This window comes from Lampetra planeri, chromosome 58 (genome assembly GCF_965212315.1).
Source record: "Lampetra planeri chromosome 58, kcLamPlan1.2.h2, whole genome shotgun sequence".
NCBI classification, from domain to species: Eukaryota; Metazoa; Chordata; class Hyperoartia; order Petromyzontiformes; family Petromyzontidae; genus Lampetra; species Lampetra planeri.
In genome coordinates, this window is record NC_136164.1 from 3,059,485 (window position 1) to 3,078,584 (window position 19,100).

General features: G+C 50.2%; 1 protein-coding gene and 1 non-coding gene across 2 annotated transcripts; one reads left to right on the forward strand and one right to left on the reverse strand.

Moving 5' to 3' along the window:
* Positions 1–3,633: 3,633 nt before the first annotated feature.
* Positions 3,634–3,715, reverse strand: TRNAS-GCU (transfer RNA serine (anticodon GCU)). The gene has a single exon. It is a non-coding gene; the product is annotated as a tRNA-Ser (tRNA).
* Positions 3,716–5,166: 1,451 nt separating this feature from the next.
* LOC144736005 (dipeptidyl peptidase 1-like) lies at positions 5,167–18,965 on the forward strand. The gene is made up of 7 exons (XM_078618635.1): positions 5,167–5,792; positions 8,919–9,064; positions 9,281–9,477; positions 13,616–13,759; positions 14,558–14,676; positions 16,003–16,134; positions 16,778–18,965. The coding sequence occupies exons 1-7, from the start codon at positions 5,627–5,629 to the stop codon at positions 17,284–17,286; spliced, it is 1,413 nt and encodes a 470-aa protein (XP_078474761.1). The 5' UTR covers positions 5,167–5,626; the 3' UTR covers positions 17,287–18,965.
* Positions 18,966–19,100: the final 135 nt, after the last annotated feature.

Genomic DNA, 19,100 nt, shown 5'->3' on the forward strand with positions numbered 1-19,100 from the left:
CTATTCGGAGTCCCTGACTCTCTGTTCACAATCATTAAGGGCCTTCATAATGGTGGACAGGCCCGGGTAAACGTACGTCGCCAGGAGTCAGAGCCATTCCCTGGTCACCTTCTATTTGGCCGCATAAAGGGGGCTAAACGGGCACGACATAGGCTGGAGAAGAGATGGTCTAATGCGGTACGTGATGATGTAGCGCTGAATAGACTTGCCGACGACTGGTACCAGTGGTGTCAAAATCGGTCTCTATAGAGGAGGCTCGTGAATAACGCTGCTAGGCAATTTGTAGGCAGTCGCCCTCCAGCAACAACGGAGGGCAGAGGAGCAACGCTCACAACAATGAGCAGAGCACCGGGCGGCTAAAACGCAGCAAGTCGGCACAGTAGGGGGCACAGCTGGTAGTGCATCTACCGGTCATCTCAGTCAGCCAATCCATGGCACCTGCTGGGTCTGTCCCGAGACTTGTCAGCGAGCCTTCGACACTTTACGTGGCCTCAAAGTGCACTTGGCCTGGCACAGGTACTGTGGTGATGTCACCGTCACTTAGTGGCGAATGGCGGCTGTATTGGTGGGTGGGGACAGTTGTGGTGGGTGGGGACAGTCGGGTGGGTGGGGACAGTCGGGGTCAGGCAGATTTATGATGACTAGAAATACTATTAGAGCAGAAATGGAACGTAAAATGTCGGTCATCATTTGAAAGTGTGATATCCTAGAAACGTGGACTTTTGTTCACTTATAAAATGTTTTTTTATAATGAATATATAAACCTGAAGTTAAATGTTTTTATACCAATAAAAAATGTGGACATCATTAACTTGTCAAATAATGTATCCAACTTTCAAATCAAATATATGTTCAGGTGATGAGGTGCACAAATCAACACAACTTACAGCCGTAAATAGTTCTGATGCCAGTTTTCCTTTTGGTTCTATCATTTATTGTGGATGAAAACTACTTTGTTTCCATCACTGTGATCTCCGTAAAATGATGAGGAAAAGAATGAGAGAACGCTGAGAACACTGCACAACAATGAACGAAGCAATGGAAGCTTGAAAGCAGGAAAAAGGAGGTTGATGATTGACAATTCAGGAAGAGAAAACCAAAGCTCATGATTGAGATATTTTAAAATTAGTGGAGGAGCTGTATGCAGATCTCTTTAGCAAAACAAAAAATGTTTCGCCCAGGAATCGGACTGGCTGTCAAGTGCAGATGGCAGACTGCACAAGTCAACACTGCCCTTCGCAGTATGAAGGTGAAAACTCCGAGATCAAATCTCTACACAGAAATTGAAAACCGCAATCATGGAATGATGCCTCCACCATTGTTTTTTAAAATGGTGATAAATATTATTTTAAAAACTGCGAGTCCATAACCTCTTGTTATTCATAATAAAGGTTTTTGGGTTGGATCACGTTATTTATAAACGTGTCGCAACCCTCCACCACCCGACACGGCCAATCAGTAAAAATTGTGTCACGTTGACAAAAGACATAGTTGACTACTTTCGCCCACCGGTGTGTTGAAGAGCGGATCCATAACATTAATAATTTTAGTCCGACGTCTCGCTGGTAATTACATTCAGCATCTTCGGGCGATTTGCCAGAATAGTGAAACCATCTACCTGCTCCCGGTCTTAAATAGTGCAGGATAACGTCATCATTGTTGAACCCCGTCAAGATTCGAGATCAGAGGCGGAGGTGGAGGTATATGCAATTATGTAATATATCAGTACTGATCTATTCAACACCAAGGTGGACTAAAGTAGTGAACTATTTGTCAATTATGTAATAGATCAGTGACTCTCACAAATGGGTAAGCAACAACAAGACCGTGTGAACAACGAGGTGCAGCCACCTCCTGCTCGGCTCCTTGTTGCCGAACCGGAGTGTGCTGCAGGGTCCAGCAGTGACTTGTCCGCACCGTGGCTCAGTTCCGTGGGTGGCACAGGAGCATGCGCAGGTGATTACATTTGCCCCTGGGCGGCTGCTGTGGCTTGTCGGACACCCTAGAGCCCGGGCGGTGGAACAGGACATGGAGATGAGGCGCTTGTTTGATGATGGAGGGAGGGCTTGAGACACGACGGGTGAACAAACCAAAGGCGACGTCCCGACTGCGCGCGAACGCATTGAGACCGGGCCCTGCCACAGTTGGTGGGGCACACCCCTAGGGGTTTTACCCAACGGGGATGGAAAAAAACCCGATTTTTCCAGCGGCAGGCATCGGGTTTTTTCTGTAATACAATTAAACCCGATTTCGGGGAATTAAAACCTGATCTTAATTTTGGAGCTTTCGTGACTGCAACAATTATTCTTTGGTTCTTTCGGTAAAGTCACGTATAAAGATAAAATAATAATTTATTATTTTATCTTTATACGTGACTTTCCCGAAAGAACCAAAGAATAATTAAAACCTGGTTTAATGAATATGAAACTCTGATCCAAGGCTTAGGCTGCTTCCTCGTCGGTGCTGCTGTCGTACTCGGGGGGGGGGGGGGGCGTCGGGCACGGGGTAGTCGTAGAATGCGGCGGGCAGGTTGGTCGTGATGAACACGAGGAGCTTCTCCTCCACAATCGTGGGCACCGCCAGTGAGTCCCTTCGCTTGGAATGGATGAAGCCCATCGGTGAGAAGTTGGCGAAGTGCGGTTCTGCAATTAGAACCAATTAAACCGGATTTCTCCCAATCTCAGATGATCGGGTTTAATATAAAAAGACAATTAAACCTGATTGTAAAAAAACCCGACTGTGGTTGCCACCCTTGGTTTTACCCAACTGGGGTTCTATGGGCGGATCAGGCCGGACACGACGAAAAGGGGGAAAAATCTCGTGGAGGCACGTGGAGCCTCACCTACTACCCGGCAGAGCCTGGACGTTGTCGTTCTGTTCAGCCGCTCCACCACGCCATCCACCTGAGGGTGGCATGGGGAAGCGCGCTTCTTTTTCGTGCCTGGGGCCTCGCACACATCCCGTAGGAGTTTTTCGATGAAAAATGTCACCCCTGATCAGTAAGGAGCTGTTCGGGGGGCAGGGCCTTGTCCACCACAAATCCATGGAGGCACGCAGGTTGATGAAGGGCTTCAAGCACCTTCATTTATCCCAAGAAAACCGTGACGCAGCAACATTTGTGAGTCACACAACCACACTGGTTTAACACGCAGCAGGAGGCTTTCGCGACCAATATCATCCAGAATAGAGTTTTTTTTGGGTTAGATCGCGTAAATATATAAATGTGTCGTTAAACCCGCCACCACCCGACACAGCCAATTAGTAAGGGTTGTCACGTAAACAGAACGTGCCAATTCGTCACTAGTACAGCACACCGGTGTGTTGGAGAGGCAAGCCACAACATTTACAATCTGAGTACGACGTTTCGCCAGTAATTACAACTAGCTTCATCAGGCGACAGCCAAATTTATGGCTAGCTTCATCAGCCTTACAAGTTGGCTGTGTCGGGTGGTGGTGGCTTTCACGACACATTAATATATTTTCGCGATCTAAGCCAAAAACCCTCTATTATTGCAAACCACATTGGTCACATTGGCATGGCCAGTGCTGCTTCTGGGAGCCAAGAGTCACATTCAGTGAGAATGTATTCATGGCGATGAGAGCTCAGGATCAATAATAAAAAAAAAGTGTTTGCGACGAAGGTGGGATTCGAACCCACGCGTGCAGAGCACAATGGATTAGCAGTCCATCGCCTTAACCACTCGGCCACCTCGTCCCCACACTCTCTGGCACTCACCATCAGCTACTATTCATCACTTCATGGTGGTGATGCCACTTCACGCCACTTGTGCCAGGCTAGATGCACTTTGAGGCCGCGTGAAGTGTGAAAGTCTTGCTGCTGACAGGCCACAGGAGAGAGCCCAGGTGTTGGGGGCTTGACTGAGCCGTGTGCTCCCACTGTGCCAAGTTGCGTTAGATATATGCACAACAAAGACAAAGTTTCCCAAGTAGCCTTGTGCCGACTGTTGGGGCAAGTGCTGTAAGCAAGCCCCTGTGAAGGAGTCATCACAAGACTAAACAGTCGTCAATAATTCTAGATTTGAAGCTTTCGTGACTGCAAGGATTCATACTCTTAGGTTTTTTTTCGGTAAAGTCACGTTGGTAAAAATAAAACATAATAAATATGATTAATAATAATGGAAATAATAATTATTTTATTTCTATTATTATTTCTATCATTTTGTTATTTATTTTTATTATTTATTTTTCCCTACGTGACTTTACCTGAAAAAACCTAAGAGTAGTCAATAACACTGGCACAAGGGGATCTATACAATAGGTGACGTTTCGGACAATGGCTTTTTTTAGAGCCCTTAAGTAAAGCAGAGAGGCAAGAGAGATGAAGTGGATAAGATGAGAATGGGTTTTTTCTGATTCCCAGATTTTAGGTTAGCATATGCACTACAGTAGTTACCTAATAGCTATTAGGTTACCTAAGAGCTAATAGTAGTTACATATTAGCTATTAGCTAACTGTGTATGCAAATACAAAAAATCGGTCGGTTCATATGGGAATTAAAAAACAAGTTACTAGAAGCTAACTTCATTTGCCATTTTAAAAACTGATCAGAAAACATTTAAGGAAATTCTCGTGAAGCCCCATGGCGTAAACTCTGCATTCATTAAAAACACTGTCACTAATAATAATCCACTCTGCCCTGTCTGCTCTGATGGAGGCCCGCTGCCCGAAACGTCGCCTTTGACGGCGCTGTTGTTTTATCTGTGCCCCACTGCCACGTTTTATTTGTGCAGTGGTTGTGAGATGATCTTTTGCACGAACGACGCTGCAATGTTAAGTTATAATTAAAATAAATACATGTTCACCACCACTACCTCGCTTTACCTAAGATAACATAATATATAGTTTAGTTAGATGTTTTAAATATTTTAAAGTGACTTGCTAACCTTCCCTATACTTCGCACTCCCACAGTGTGTGTGTTTTGTATTGTTTGTAGTTGTGACGTTGTGACCCCGTGACCCCCTCCTGGACCCCCTTCCTCAAGAGCTTCACAGCTCATCGGATTCTCCCTACGCAAGATGGCCGACCGTGGCCACGTGACACGACGCCGATCAGCTGTGCGCCGCACGCGCTCCAACGGGAGCGGGCGGGGGAGGAATCGATTCGTTATTGCCGAATGAGAACATCGATTGGTCGCGTTCATTCGTAATCAAAATCGATATTTGTCTTAAACAGATGTCCGGGAGGGGCACGGGGTCAGAACGCGATAAAAGCCCCGACAGGAGCGCATCTCAACCCTGTGGCTCGCACCGGGTACTCATTTGAGGCTGAGTCGACCTAGGGGAGGCGCACGACCGGTTCAAATAATCGTCGCCAGGTTCGCAGCGCAGCGCACTAACCACCGCGCCACCGCTCCCCAACAACGCCTCGTGTCACGCGCACGGGAATCGATTCGTTGCGACCGAGATTTAAAGGGAGGAGTCGAGGCCCGAGGAATCGATCATTTCGCTTTGTCCCAGTGCAGGCGCGGCGAGCCGAGCCCGGCTCTGTGTGTTCTGTGCCAGGGCCGCCTTTGTCTCCCCACAGCGGCAGCTGCACCACCGCCTCGGTCTCTGCCGTCCTCGCTCGCTGCCCACTCCCCCGGCTACTGCGCTGGACACGTTCGCCATGGCGAGGACCCCCCCACTACTGCTGATGCTGCTGCCGCTGCTGCTGCCCGGGCAGGCCGGGGCGGACCTGCCCGTGAACTGCACCTTCGAGGACCTCGTGGGCACGTGGGAGATGGAGGTCGGGCCGGTCAACTCCGGACCCCAAGTGGACTGCGAGCCGGCAGGTGAGGAGGAGTTGGGGGAGGGGTAAGAGACACCCCTTAGAGACCCCCTTAGAGACCCCCAGATACCCCCTAGATACCCCCTAGATACCCCTTAGAGACCCCCTAGATACCCCCTAGATACCCCCTAGATACCCCCTAGAGACCCCCTTAGAGACTCCCCTAGAGACCCCCCTAGAGACCCCCCTAGAGACGCCCTAGAGACCCCCTAGAGACCCCCTAGAGACCCCCTAGAGACCCCCTAGAGACCCCCTAGAGCCCCCTTAGAGCCCCCTTAGAGCCCCCTTAGAGCCCCCTTAGAGCCCCCTTAGAGCCCCCTTAGAGCCCCCTTAGAGCCCCCTTAGAGCCCCCTTAGAGACCCCTTGGAGACCCCCATTAGAGACCCCTTAAGAGACCCCCTAAGAGGCGTTGGGGCCCTGCAGCCCGCGGGTCGAACCCGGCCCGCGACTTTCACTTCGCCCTCCGCACATTCGACACTCGTTCCTTTTCATCTTCACCGCAAGTGAGTTACAACTCGTACATGAATGGTGCAGCTCGAGTGAGTACATTCCTCGTGGCCGAGCAGACTTTGATGATGTGTTTGTTGATCTAATTGTGTATGTCTGACTGGCTGGTATTCGGTGCACAACTCTTAGAATCGGAGTCTTTATGTCGACTGGAGGAATCCGATGAGCTACAAAGCGATTTTTCAGAGATGTTCGGTGGGGGCGGGGTTCAAGGCCGTAATTATAAAATATTTATTTGCTCAAAATGCCCCCCCCCCCCCCCCCCAATATATTGCTATAAAATAGATGTCTGTTTATATGATTGTGGTTATGGTTGTACTTTATTAATCCCTAAGCTCTGCCATTACATACAATGAAACAAGAAAATGTAAAAAAGAAAAAACAGCAATGTAATACAATACACTAGTACACATTATTGTAAAAAGATGAATAAAAAGTCCATCCTATGTGTTAGTTAATTTTTAAATATTTAACGCAGTAAATGGAAGGAAATTAGTTTCAAATTTAGATATTTTTCTGGGGGGGGACCCCCAAACCCCCTGGAAGATTTGGTCCCCCCCAATGTTGACTCCATGGCTACTACGGCCTTGGCGGGGTCATAACAACAACAACAAATAATAAAAAACACGATAAGAGTGCAAAGTGTGTGAAAGGTAAATAAATAATGAATATAAATGCAAATACAACTACCGGTAAACGATACTGTTTTTTCAGTAAAGTCACGTAGGTAAAAAACTAAATAAAATAAATTAAAATGAAAACAAGTAAATTAAAACAAATCACGACGTTTCGAAGGCAACACAAGCCTCCGTCATCAGGTGGCTGCTCCAGCAAAATTACTGTAGCGTATGAGATATACGTCGTGATTTGTTTTAATTTAGTTGTTTTAATTACATTTTATTTTGTTTTTCACCTACGTGACTTTACCGAAAAAACAAAGAGTATCGATCCTTGCAGTCAGGAAAACTTCAAATCTAGAATTAATACCGGTAAACTATTTGTTTTATCTTACCAGGAAAAGCCCACCAAGCTATACAGCTTTTTCAGAAGTGATCTGGCTACAAATGGTAGCCCAACGAGAAGGGGCTTCTCGTCACGTGTAAATGTAATAGCAGCCAGATAATGTAAATAATAAGATGTGAGTGTACAAGTCAATAGGTGTTTGCCGTGTACGTGTAAGCTGACCCCACCCACGGGACATCCCTACAAAGTGAGAGGTCCCGTCTGGGGTGAAGTATAATAAGTACATTGTATCAACATGTTCATTAAATACAGGGTGCACCAATAAATGTTTAACAATTATATGGGTCTATCGTTTTTAATGGAAAAAGAACGGATAAAACACTAACAAGATAACAAATGTAATGTTAATAGCTTCACAAAGTCAGTCTCCCCCACTTGATCGCCATCGTTGTCAACGCGTGCCTGGAATCTTCTCCAGGTGGTCTCCAGAGTCCGCAGTCGGCACATTTTTGAAGCGCCCTGTGCTTCTCACGACTTCATTGGAGTTGTTCCGTGACTGTAATCACATGCTGTAGGGGAGGGGAGGGAGGGAGGGCTCCGTCTTTGTGTCGTCTCTCAGGACACTGCTGTGGAGTGGAGTCTGTGCAGGAACATTCTACAGAGTCTCAACACTCGTTGCGATGAGGGTCCTGCATCTGGGGGGCGTTTGGCACCCTGGCCGTATCGCATTCGCCGCGTGGAGTAAAGCGATGTGGAGGACTTGGGGCTGTGCTGCCACCAATCGCCATTTTGCGCAGACCCAACCCGGACATTTCTCAGCCGAGGTCTCTCGGAATGGATATTCTGGAGGAATCCATGAGCTATAAAGCTCTGTGTTACCGATGTCCAGTAGATGGGCGCGGGTCAGAAAGTTACCACAACAATACAAACGCACGACAGAATTGAAAAGTATAGGAAAGGTTAGTAAATCACGAAAAATATACAAATAAATTATTTTTATCAGGAAAAGCCCACGGTTTACTGTAATTAAGTTGCACACGAGGTCTCAAATCTATTCCTTCCACCTCGGTCACAAATGCCAAATTTAGAGCCGTCTGGGTCACTACTGGAACAGGTGGCAACGCTCGTGTCACACCGCATGAGTGAGAGAGCTGCACATGAACAGAAAAGTCAACATTCATTAATAAAAGCCACGTGCACGAAATGTCACCCATCCAATCCTACTATTGCTCATCTACAGTGTCTTGAGATGCAGCTGCGTGTGGATGCCAGGTGCACCTTCTTTAGCAGCGTACGTAACCAACCGTGCCCATTGGAGGTGCGGGGGAAGGACAGCAACCCTAAACACAAAAAGCAGTTCTAAAGAGTTTTCTATTTAGATTTAAAAGTGCACAGCTCCAGCGGCTTCCTAATATCGGAAGGAAAAGCGTTCCAGACGGCCGCAGAAGCGCGCAATGCGGTGACCATCTTTGTTCAGTGGCTAGCCGAAAGCCACCGCTGCGAGGATGACTGGAATTTGCGTGATGATAGTTTATGCTTCTTGACGATATCAGCGAGCTATCGTGGTTCACTTGTGGCAATGCGCTTTTTGCGTGGCATGAACCTGCGTTGTATGCCCACGGCGACCCAGCCCCGTAACGCTCGGTGTGTCCCCACGCAGGCAAGGCCGTACAGGTGGTTCGGCTGCACCTGCTCAAGATGAACGTGGCGGCCGACGAGAAGGGAAACCAGGGAACGTTCACCATCATCTACAACCAGGGCTTCGAGGTGGTGCTCACCGGGTACAAGTGGTTCGCCTTCTTCAACGTAAGCACCGGCTGTCACTCGCAAGGCAAACGTACGCGGCCTTCCCACACACTTGTCTCTCCACGTAGAACACGGCAGAACAGGAATCCCCTGTGATCGGTTGCCTTGTCACATGGCTGACGAATTCGGGAGTCCGGGCCCGAGCACTGGAGTGTCCGCATCTCACGTATTCTCTCCGTCTCTCTCTTTCTCTCTCCCCTCTCACCCGCCCGTCAGTTCACTAAGGTGGGCACCGTTGTGACGAGTCTGTGCGCGGAGACGCGGGCCGGCTGGGTGCACGACGTGCTGGGCCGCAACTGGGCCTGCTTCAGGGGCCGCCGAGTGAAGCCGCAGTCGTGGAGAGGAGCGGAAGTGGCAGGAGAAGAGGGGGGCGTGGGCTCCCAGTGGAGCGTCCAGGAGGCTCCCAGCACGCGGTGAGAGACCCCGGGGCCAGCGTGTGTCGACGCTGTGATTATCCGGCGGCAGTGCGGGCCTCCGGCTGATCTAAAGCAAAATGCCGGTTGTCGCACCTCCAATTGACACGGTTGGCTACATACGGTGTGAAAGAAGTTTGACATACGTCCATCTGACCCTGCATATCCATAATTTGTACTTAGCCGGACCGAGCCGGCCAGTAAAAACAAACTTCTGCACAGCGTGGAGGCGGAGTGTTAAATGTGATCGATGCATTTGTAAGTGGGAGATGGGGGGAGGGTGTGATAGGTGAGGTGGAGGATGTGGGTACCGACGGCCCCTCGAGACCAACCATCCAACTGGCCACAGCGCAGCACGCCATGCACACAGTAAATACTGAACGCTTTTTGGTCTTTACGGTAAAAAACAATCACATTCTGCAATGGCCCATTTTCTGTTCCGTGTGAAGTTGATGGACCTTTACAGTTGACTGTGACTCACGACTCGCTGTGAAGAGCGCAGTAAACAGCGATGCAGCGTAGCTCTGCACACTTCAGTATTTGTGATGTTTTCGTGACTGTAACTCAATCTTATTGTTTCCATTTTCTAAAGAAATGTAAAGAGGGAGCGAGGGGGGGGTCCCCAAAAAAGGGGAAGTGAGCATAGCCACCCACTGTGACTACGCACACGTTATCGTTTCATAAACTGCCCGAAACTGACATTTGTAAGAGGAAGCGAAAACTAAAATCTGTTGACTCAACTTTGTGCACTTATTTATCTGCGTGGAGTTGTTGCTCAAGGTCACGAGTTTCCCAAGCGATGTTGCTCAGTGCGGTTTGCGGAGGAGGTTGGGGTAATGAGGCTGCGTTCGCCTACGGGTTTTCTTTATTTAAATATATAATAATAAATGTGTCATAATGTCGAACGGAGACCGGTCTGTCGGGTTATCGCTGTCTTGGAGACCCCATCGTCAAACACCGCTCTCAAAAAAAAATCTATATTTTATATACCCGCATCACAGAGCCCGTGTCTGTACATGTGCATGTGGACACCTCCTTTTGGTATTGTCCACTGCTGGATGGAGACAAAGGTGAGCTGGGCGTGGTGCCAGACACCCCCCTCCCCCTTTGTCTCCGGCATGCTGCCCTTAATAGATGGTTGCCTCGAGCTATAGCAAGCAAGCTCTGGCCATACGGTGCAGGATCTTAATCTCTGTCTGTGATGCGGGTGCCCGCAGTCCAATGTCCAGATAACAAACTTGCTTTACCGTTACACCGCCTGGTCTGGCTTGATGCACTTGCATCAGCTGTTTGCGCTCTGCGCTGTCTGGCTTCCGCCTTCCTCTTTCAGAATGGGTTTTATATATCCCCCGGTGGGTGCGTGAGCTCATCGGATGAACGACGCTCCGCAGAGATGCCAAATGTGTCCGGCGTTGACTTTTTTTTCATTGAACGATTGGGCGGGGGTGGGAGTCCATTATTTTACATGGAGTGCTCTTGCCAATGACATCGGTTAATTCAGCAGTATGCTGATGAGACCCAGAAGGTCAAAATCACTGCAGGGGTTCACTTAAGCACACGCTGCTTATACGTGTGTGTGTTGAACTTCTATCGCACCGTACGTAGCCAACCGTGATAATCGGAGCTGCGGGGGCAGGACAACAACACTGAACTGGGAAAAGTGTTGTTTGATATCGGACTGGAAAGCCAAAAGGCTGATGGAGTAGACGTTGTATTCATGTGGACTGTAAGAATGGAGTTCTGCTGAAGCTTTATTCGCTTTCACCTGTCAACTAAATCGCATCTCCCTGTTCAAACTACCAATGCCCATTTCCATTGGTGGCCCTGAGGCATTGTTGAACATACCACGTGACACTGGAGGGAGCCACAGAGCATGTATCAACCACTGAAAATTGTAACTCCATTTTATTGACCGTAGGGGAGATGATTGGTCGGGTCGAATCACATGACCGAGATATTGAGTCGTAACTTTCCGATTGTGGAGTCGAGTGTTCTGACCTTGTCGGCACCACCGTGTGTCATTCGCATGGCATTTGGAAAGAGCGGCAGCAGCTCTACAGTTGCAGGTTTAATGTTGCGAGTGTCTGGGGCGGTAACGGAGTGGAGCAATCCGCTCGTTTCACCAGAGCACAGTGCGTGGTTGTCATGCGGCAGCCGTCCGTGATGTACGCCTGAGGGTTTGCACCTCCCCGCATTCCCGGTTTGGTGGAGTCCTTGATCCTTCCGATTATTCAGAGAAATATCCCCACACCTCGTTCCACGTGGGGTCGTTGTTGGTGATGGGACGTGGGTTGTTGACGGTGGTCTCCACTTGTCGGGGGCAGTGAAACGTGTGACTTGTGCAGGTCCCCCATGGAGGGGCTCGCCACAGCCGCCCCCCCCCCCCCTCGCAGAGAGCCCTTCTGACAGCAGCAGCACGAGGGAGCAATTGCTGGACTGCGCCTGGACCTTGGCAACACGATTGGAATAGAACTGGGGGAGAAAAAGGCAAAACGCGCTGAAGAACCGGACCCAGATTGAAACTTTGGCCCGCAAGGTCATCCCACGGGAGAGTTGGCACTTGCCAGGCTTGGCCAGCGAAGAGCGCCGAGTCGGAGAAAGATGATGCGAGGTGGGGGGTTGGGCGGAATGGAATTAATGATTGGCCCTGCAGCTGTTTGTGAGTGAGTGCGAGTGGGAAGGAGTTTATGTAGGTGGAGAGTGCATCGCTTAGCGCTGCGGTTATCGTGCTGCGCTACAAACCGGGTTTGATTCCTGCTCCGAGCCGGTCCTGAGCCTCCCATAGATGGTCTGAGTCTCAAATGAGTACCTTATGCAGTGTGTGTAAAATATCAGCACTGGGAAGACAAAGGGGGTCGGGCGTGGTGCCGGTGGGGCATGGCGCTTGCCACAACTCTGCTTCGTACACAGCCTTCAGAGGTACCCGCTTGACAGCACTTTTTGTGTTGAGTTTGTTGTCCTTCCCCGCACCTCCGATGAGCACGGTTGACTACATGGGGTGTGAAATAAGTTCAACGTACATACCAACAGCCTGGGTAGGCCATGTGGGGGATCTTTAATTGTCTTTTGTATCCGTGTGTGTCCGTGTGTTCGTGTCTCGGAGGGTGTTTGTCATCCTAGTCCACTGGTAAGTGTGGCATCACATGACCCGCCTGGGTCAACTTTCCCAAGCATGGCAACGTCTTCTCGATAACCGCAGCGCTAAGCGATGCATTCTCCACCTACATAAACTCCTTCCCACTCGCACTCACTCACAAACAGCTGCAGGGCCAATCATTAATTCCATTCCGCCCAACCCCCCACCTCGCATCTCCTCGACAGACCTGTTCTCCACCTGAGGACAGCTGCTTGCGTTGTGGCCGAAACGTCGTGAGAATTATTTAATGTTTTATTTTTATTATTTTATTATTTCCATTCTACGTGACTTTACCGAAAGAACCAAGAAGATGAATCCCTGCAGTCACGAAAGCTTTGAATCGAAAAGTCTTCTCTCTTGTTTTATTTACAAGGGAAGATCAACAGGAACCTACCTCTGCGTCAATCGAGGACCCCCGTATCCTTGCCGGACATTGGTTTTGGCAAGCCTGAAGATGCCGATGAGACATTGAATATCAAAACCTGGTGCAGCATTTGCTTTGTACGAAACAGATACTTCTGGGAAAAAAATACGTCCCAGAAAGTTGTGGGGCTGATGGGATGTGTAAATGTAAATGTTTATTGTTTGTGTGTCGAGAGACAAAGGTGGGACCGAGGCGTATTGGTCACTTCCTCTGTTACCGATTAGTTCTCTACCATCCTCTGTTACCGATTAGTTCTCTACCATCCTCTGTTACCGATTAGTTCTCTACCATCCTCTGTCACCGTTCGCCAAGCGAGCTGCCGCTTGGCGTCATGCACAGGGGTGGGGGGGGGCGGTCGTGTCTCCTCCGTCACGTCCGATTAGCACGGTTGGCTACGTACGGTGCAAAAGAAGTTCGACATCTGTATGGACATACGTGCAGATGCGCTGCACCGCACATCGTGAGCGCGTGGCTCCGTGTCCCGAGCGCACTGCGGTTTCTCTGAACGTGCACCATATATCGAATGCTGCATACCGTGTGTCATGTACCGTGTGTCGTGTGTCACGTGTCGTGCGCAGGCTGTACGAGCACAACGCGGCCTTCGTGCAGCGGGTCAACGAGGCGCAGCACTCGTGGCGCGCCGTGCACTACCCGCTCTACGACGGCCTGAGCCTGGGGGAGCTGACGCGTCGGGCCGGTGGGCGTGCGTCGCGCATCCACGGGTGAGACGGGGGAGGAGAGGCTGACGGGGTCAAAGATTGTCAGGCTCCGTCGTTGGTTACTGCCCAGTTCGGCGCCACGGTGGCTAGGAGATGTTACCTACCTCGCCTGGTGTACAGGAGGTCGTGGGTTCGATCACAACCCTGATGCCTGCTGTATGATTGGAGTTTGCGTGTATCTTTCCAAGTGGTCGTGTGGATTTTTCTCCCGGTTCTCCGGTTTTTCCCCTCCACATTTAGAAACATGTGTTTAGAGTATTTGGCTGCGATACATTTTCCCATCGTAAACCACTTAGTCATTTGTGGCCGGGTCGCTTCTGTAAAAGAGTGGAATAGCTCAGTGGGCCTTACCTGGTAAAATAATTTTTACAAATTGCCTAATCCCAATTTGGGCTCTCGGTGTCTCGTCACGAGTTGCGAGCATCCAAATGGATCTCTCGAGCGGGCAGTTTGCATCTCCCCGTGGTTGAGAACAACCCGCGGAAGCGGACATCGCAGAGCCACCTCCGAGATCCCCTTCATCGAGTGACGCTCCCTGGTCCGTACGGTAGAAGGCAGCACTTTCCCACCAGCTCTGCTGTTTGCATAACGCGCAAACCGAATAATTCTCAGCTGGAATTAATCCAAATTAAGTACGGAACCTTAATTTAATTTGACCCAAGTTCGATTCGCACTTGTGGCCAGCGCCAGTGATGATTAATCTGACTGGTCTTGGGCCTCCCTAGGTGTGAAAATACTAGCAGAGGGAAGAGAAGGATTATCTGACATGGTGTGTATGTGTGTGCACGTCTTCGTTTGTAGGCGACCAAAGTCGTCTGTGGTGACGGAGGAGACGCGGCGACTCGCATCCACCCTGCCCACATCCTGGGACTGGAGGAACGTTAACGGCATCAACTACGTCTCTCCCATCCGGAACCAGGGTGAGCTGTCCCACTGATACCAGTCTGTGCATCATTGTCTATTGACCCATCAGAGACCAGTCTGTGCATCATTGTCTGTGAACCTCATCAGAGACCAGTCTGTTCATCATTGTCTATGGACCCATCAGATACCAGTCTGTGCATCATTGTCTATTGACCCATCAGATACCAGCCTGTGCATCATTGTCTGTGAACCTCATCAGACACCAGTCTGTGCATCATTGTCTATTGACCCATCAGATACCAGCCTGTGCATCATTGTCTGTGAACCTCATCAGACACCAGTCTGTGCATCATTGTCTATGGACCCATCAGACACCAGTCTGTGCATCATTGTCTATGGACCCATCAGATACCAGTCTGTGCATCATTGTCTGTGAACCTCATCAGATACCAGTCTGTGCATCATTGTCTGTGAACCTCATCAGAGACCAGCCTGTGCATCATTGTCTGTGAACCTCATCAGAGACCAGCCTGTGCATCATTGTCTGTGAACCTCATCAGACACCAGTCTGTACATCATTGTCTATGGACCCATCAGACACCAGTCTGTGCATCATTGTCTATTGACCCATCAGACACCAGTCTGTACATCATTGTCTGTGAACCTCATCAGACACCAGTCTGTACATCATTGTCTGTGAACCTCATCAGACACCAGTCTGTGCATCATTGTCTGTGAACCTCATCAGACACCAGTCTGTACATCATTGTCTGTGAACCTCATCAGATACCAGTCTGTGCATCATTGTCTGTGAACCTCATCAGATACCAGTCTGTGCATCATTGTCTGTGAACCTCATCAGATACCAGTCTGTACATCATTGTCTGTGAACCTCATCAGATACCAGTCTGTACATCATTGTCTGTGAACCTCATCAGACACCAGTCTGTGCATCATTGTCTGTGAACCTCATCAGATACCAGTCTGTGCATCATTGTCTGTGAACCTCATCAGATACCAGTCTGTGCATCATTGTCTGTGAACCTCATCAGATACCAGTCTGTACATCATTGTCTGTGAACCTCATCAGATACCAGTCTGTGCATCATTGTCTGTGAACCTCATCAGATACCAGTCTGTACATCATTGTCTGTGAACCTCATCAGATACCAGTCTGTACATCATTGTCTGTGAACCTCATCAGACACCAGTCTGTGCATCATTGTCTGTGAACCTCATCAGATACCAGTCTGTGCATCATTGTCTGTGAACCTCATCAGATACCAGTCTGTGCATCATTGTCTGTGAACCTCATCAGAGACCAGTCTGTGCATCATTGTCTATGGACACTGAGACACTGCTGTATCGCGTGTTGTGTGTAGGATCGTGCGGCAGCTGCTACTCCTTCTCCTCCATGGCCATGCTGGAGGCTCGCATCCGCATCCTGACCAACGTGTCGCAGACGCCCATCCTGAGCACCCAGCAGATCGTGTCGTGCAGCAACTTCTCCCAAGGTCAGACGCCTACAATGACGAACATTCGGCCAAAGCGAGGAGAAGCGAGCGTCTCCACCCACACGCCACGTTGATCACTCGCTCCACCGAACTGCCTCGCCCACACCGTGTGCACCCATCACACTGCAGCTCACAACAACAACAGACGCCGTTTACCGCTATATGGCGGTTGCGTATCCGTAGTGATTGTGCCGCTTTTAGGCCACGAAGTGTCGAACGCCCGTTGGCAGGTCCACGGGACACCCAGGTGTGTCATGGGTTGACTGAGATGACTGGCAGATGCACCAGCTATGCACCAGCTCACTGTGCCAACTTGCTGCGTTTTATCCGCCCGGCGCTCCGCTCGTTGATGTGAGCATCGCTCCCCTGCACTCCTCAGCGGCGTCCTTCACGAACCTCCTCCACAAAGGCCGATCTTGACACCGCTGGTACCAGCCATTGCAAGTCCGCTCGGCTCCACATCCTCCTGTACCACATCAGCCCCTCTCTTCTCTAGCCCGTGCCGTGCCCGTTTAGCCCCCTCTATCCAGCCACACAAACGGTTTAGTTTTAGTTTAGTTACATTTTTGAGCCGGTTGGCCAAGATTGAGCAACTGGAGATCACCACAGACTCGAGTCTCCCTCCCTCCCCTCCCCTGTCCAGGCTGCGACGGTGGCTTCCCGTACCTGATCGGCGGCAAGTACGCGCAGGACTTTGGGCTGGTGGAGGAGAGCTGCTACCCGTACACGGGGCGCGACGACGCCACGTGCCGGCCATTGCGCGCCGACTGCTACCGCTTCTACGCGGCGCACTATGGCTACGTGGGCGGCTACTACGGCGCCTGCAACGATGAGCTCATGCGGCTGGAGCTGGTGGCGCACGGGCCGCTCGCGGTCGGCCTGCAGGTGTACGACGACCTGCTGCACTACCGCGGCGGCGTGTACCACCACACGGGGCTGCGAGACTCCTTCAACCCGTTCGAGGAAACGAACCACGCGGTGGCGGTGGTGGGCTACGGCGTGGAGCCGGGCACGGGCGAGCGCTACTGGGTGGTGAAGAACAGCTGGGGGGAGGAATGGGGGGAGCGGGGATTCTTCCGTATTCGGCGCGGGAGCGACGAGTGCGGCATCGAGAGCATCGCCGTTTTCGCCAAGCCCATCCCGCACGTGTGAGTGGGGCGGGGGGGGGTTACGTAACGGGATGTTGTGCGTGCAGTATCAACGCCGAGGAAAAACCCCCGATGGCAACTGAAAGTTGAAAGCAGCAGTGGCGGCGGCGGCGTGCGTGCGGGTGGGCGCTCGTCTGACACGCGCGGGCATTGATCGCAATGCGCTTTCCCAATTGGTGACCTCAAATTAGATCGCAGAGGTCACATGACTACTAAAGCTTGTGTGCTGTCTCGAGCAACATCGTCACTCTCCAACCCTCTGGCATTGCTGTACAGAGTTGCCCAAAGGAATGTGCGTTACTGGATACCGTTTCCCCAAAATTTTCACTGTCATGGCCCTATAGGCAATTGTTTAAATATTATTTTAGCATATCGTAATTTTAACACGTTTACATATCAAGCATTTCCCAGGTGAGAGAGGCATTTCAGGTCCTTATATTTCACACGGAGATCACACAATCTCTCTTTAGAGTTGAGCCTTTTCTTTTTTTCTGTGGCTTTAAATGAGACGCGATTGGTGAATCAGAATCGAGGGCTCCGATGGTTGCAAGTCACCTGCCGGCTATCCGTGTCAATGTCTGTCGAGGCTAGTGTACAGCAAGTAGGTTTGTGAGGAAGCCATGTACATATCACCCTTGCAGAGCTTGCTGCATGTTGCATTGAGTGCGCGTTTTCCCATCTGCTGGTTCTTCCGGTACGCACCGTTGAACTTTCCAGTTGCTCGGCCTTGAAACTCGTTCACAGCAGTGGCGACACGGAGCCAAAGTACGGTGAGCCGCGTGCATGAGACCTAAAATACACTGCAGACTAACCAGGTGGGTAAGGCATGAGTGGGTTGATGACTGGTTACATTGGTTAGCAGTACGAGGGGGGGGAACAAGGGGGACCCTTTTGGGCAGCTGGCTTGGCAAGGAATCGCGCTTCACCCGGTGCCAGTTACAGCTCGTCACCACTGCTCTCCTGGCCTCTGTGCCGCCTGTGGGTCGGACAAGCTGCGCCGGCACTGGGTGAGGCAGGGCAGTGGTGATGGCTGGACACGAGGTCCAATCCTCTAGTGAGGTTGTTGTCTGCGTCGTTTTATCGTGAGAGGAAATCAAAGCCAGCCAACAAACACCCCACAAATGCTTGGCTTGCAATAACGGCAACTCTTCATCTCTCTGCGAGCCCCCAACCTGACCAGGCCTGCATGATGATATATCCAGCCCCGAGAATCTGGCTTGATTGGCATATGACAAACACTCCCGAGCTGGGCCTATACAAGGAGTGTGGCTCGTCTGCCTAGAGGCCAGCTGAAGGGATTTCAGCAATAGTTCCGTGATGCCCTCTTCTGTGCCTCGTTGTTGGTTCTCCCCTCCTCGTTTGCATGGCTATGGCACCACCACCACCCCAGTGAGGGCAATGGGGCGGGCGGATTGTGAGGGCGCTACACTCCTGGGGCGGCGGGTGCTGTTTAAAGGGAATCTAAGTTCAAGGGTAGTTTAAATCCTGGTTAGTCTGATCATAGATCAATGTTCTGGGGTGGGGTGAAGGTTTGTGAATGTTTATTTGTTTTAAAAATTTAATCTGAAATATTTGTAACATTGCAATTTGGTTATTGTTGTGACCTAATGTGTTGGGCTCAGGGAATTCCTTGGTTTCTTTTTGAGAAGTGCAAAATAATTTTCAAATAAAGTAGTGAGAAAATATTTCGTTGGACTGAATCACTGCACAGGCCTTTGTGAATCGACTACTGGATGAGGGCCTCCGCACACCGTGGGTGTTATTGTACCAGACTTAACCATTTAAATCTAGATTTGAAGCTTTCGTGACTGCAAGGAT

What these genes read in the sequence shown, in the direction of transcription:
- LOC144736005 (XM_078618635.1), top strand. Translation starts at nt 5,627, where the DNA reads ATGGCGAGGACCCCCCCACTACTGCTGATGCTGCTGCCGCTGCTGCTG. An exon ending in CGTGCGTCGCGCATCCACGG is followed by an intron (nt 13,760 to 14,557) that starts GTGAGACGGGGG and finishes CTTCGTTTGTAG; the next exon opens with GCGACCAAAGTCGTCTGTGG. An exon ending in CTCTCCCATCCGGAACCAGG is followed by an intron (nt 14,677 to 16,002) that starts GTGAGCTGTCCC and finishes TGTTGTGTGTAG; the next exon opens with GATCGTGCGGCAGCTGCTAC.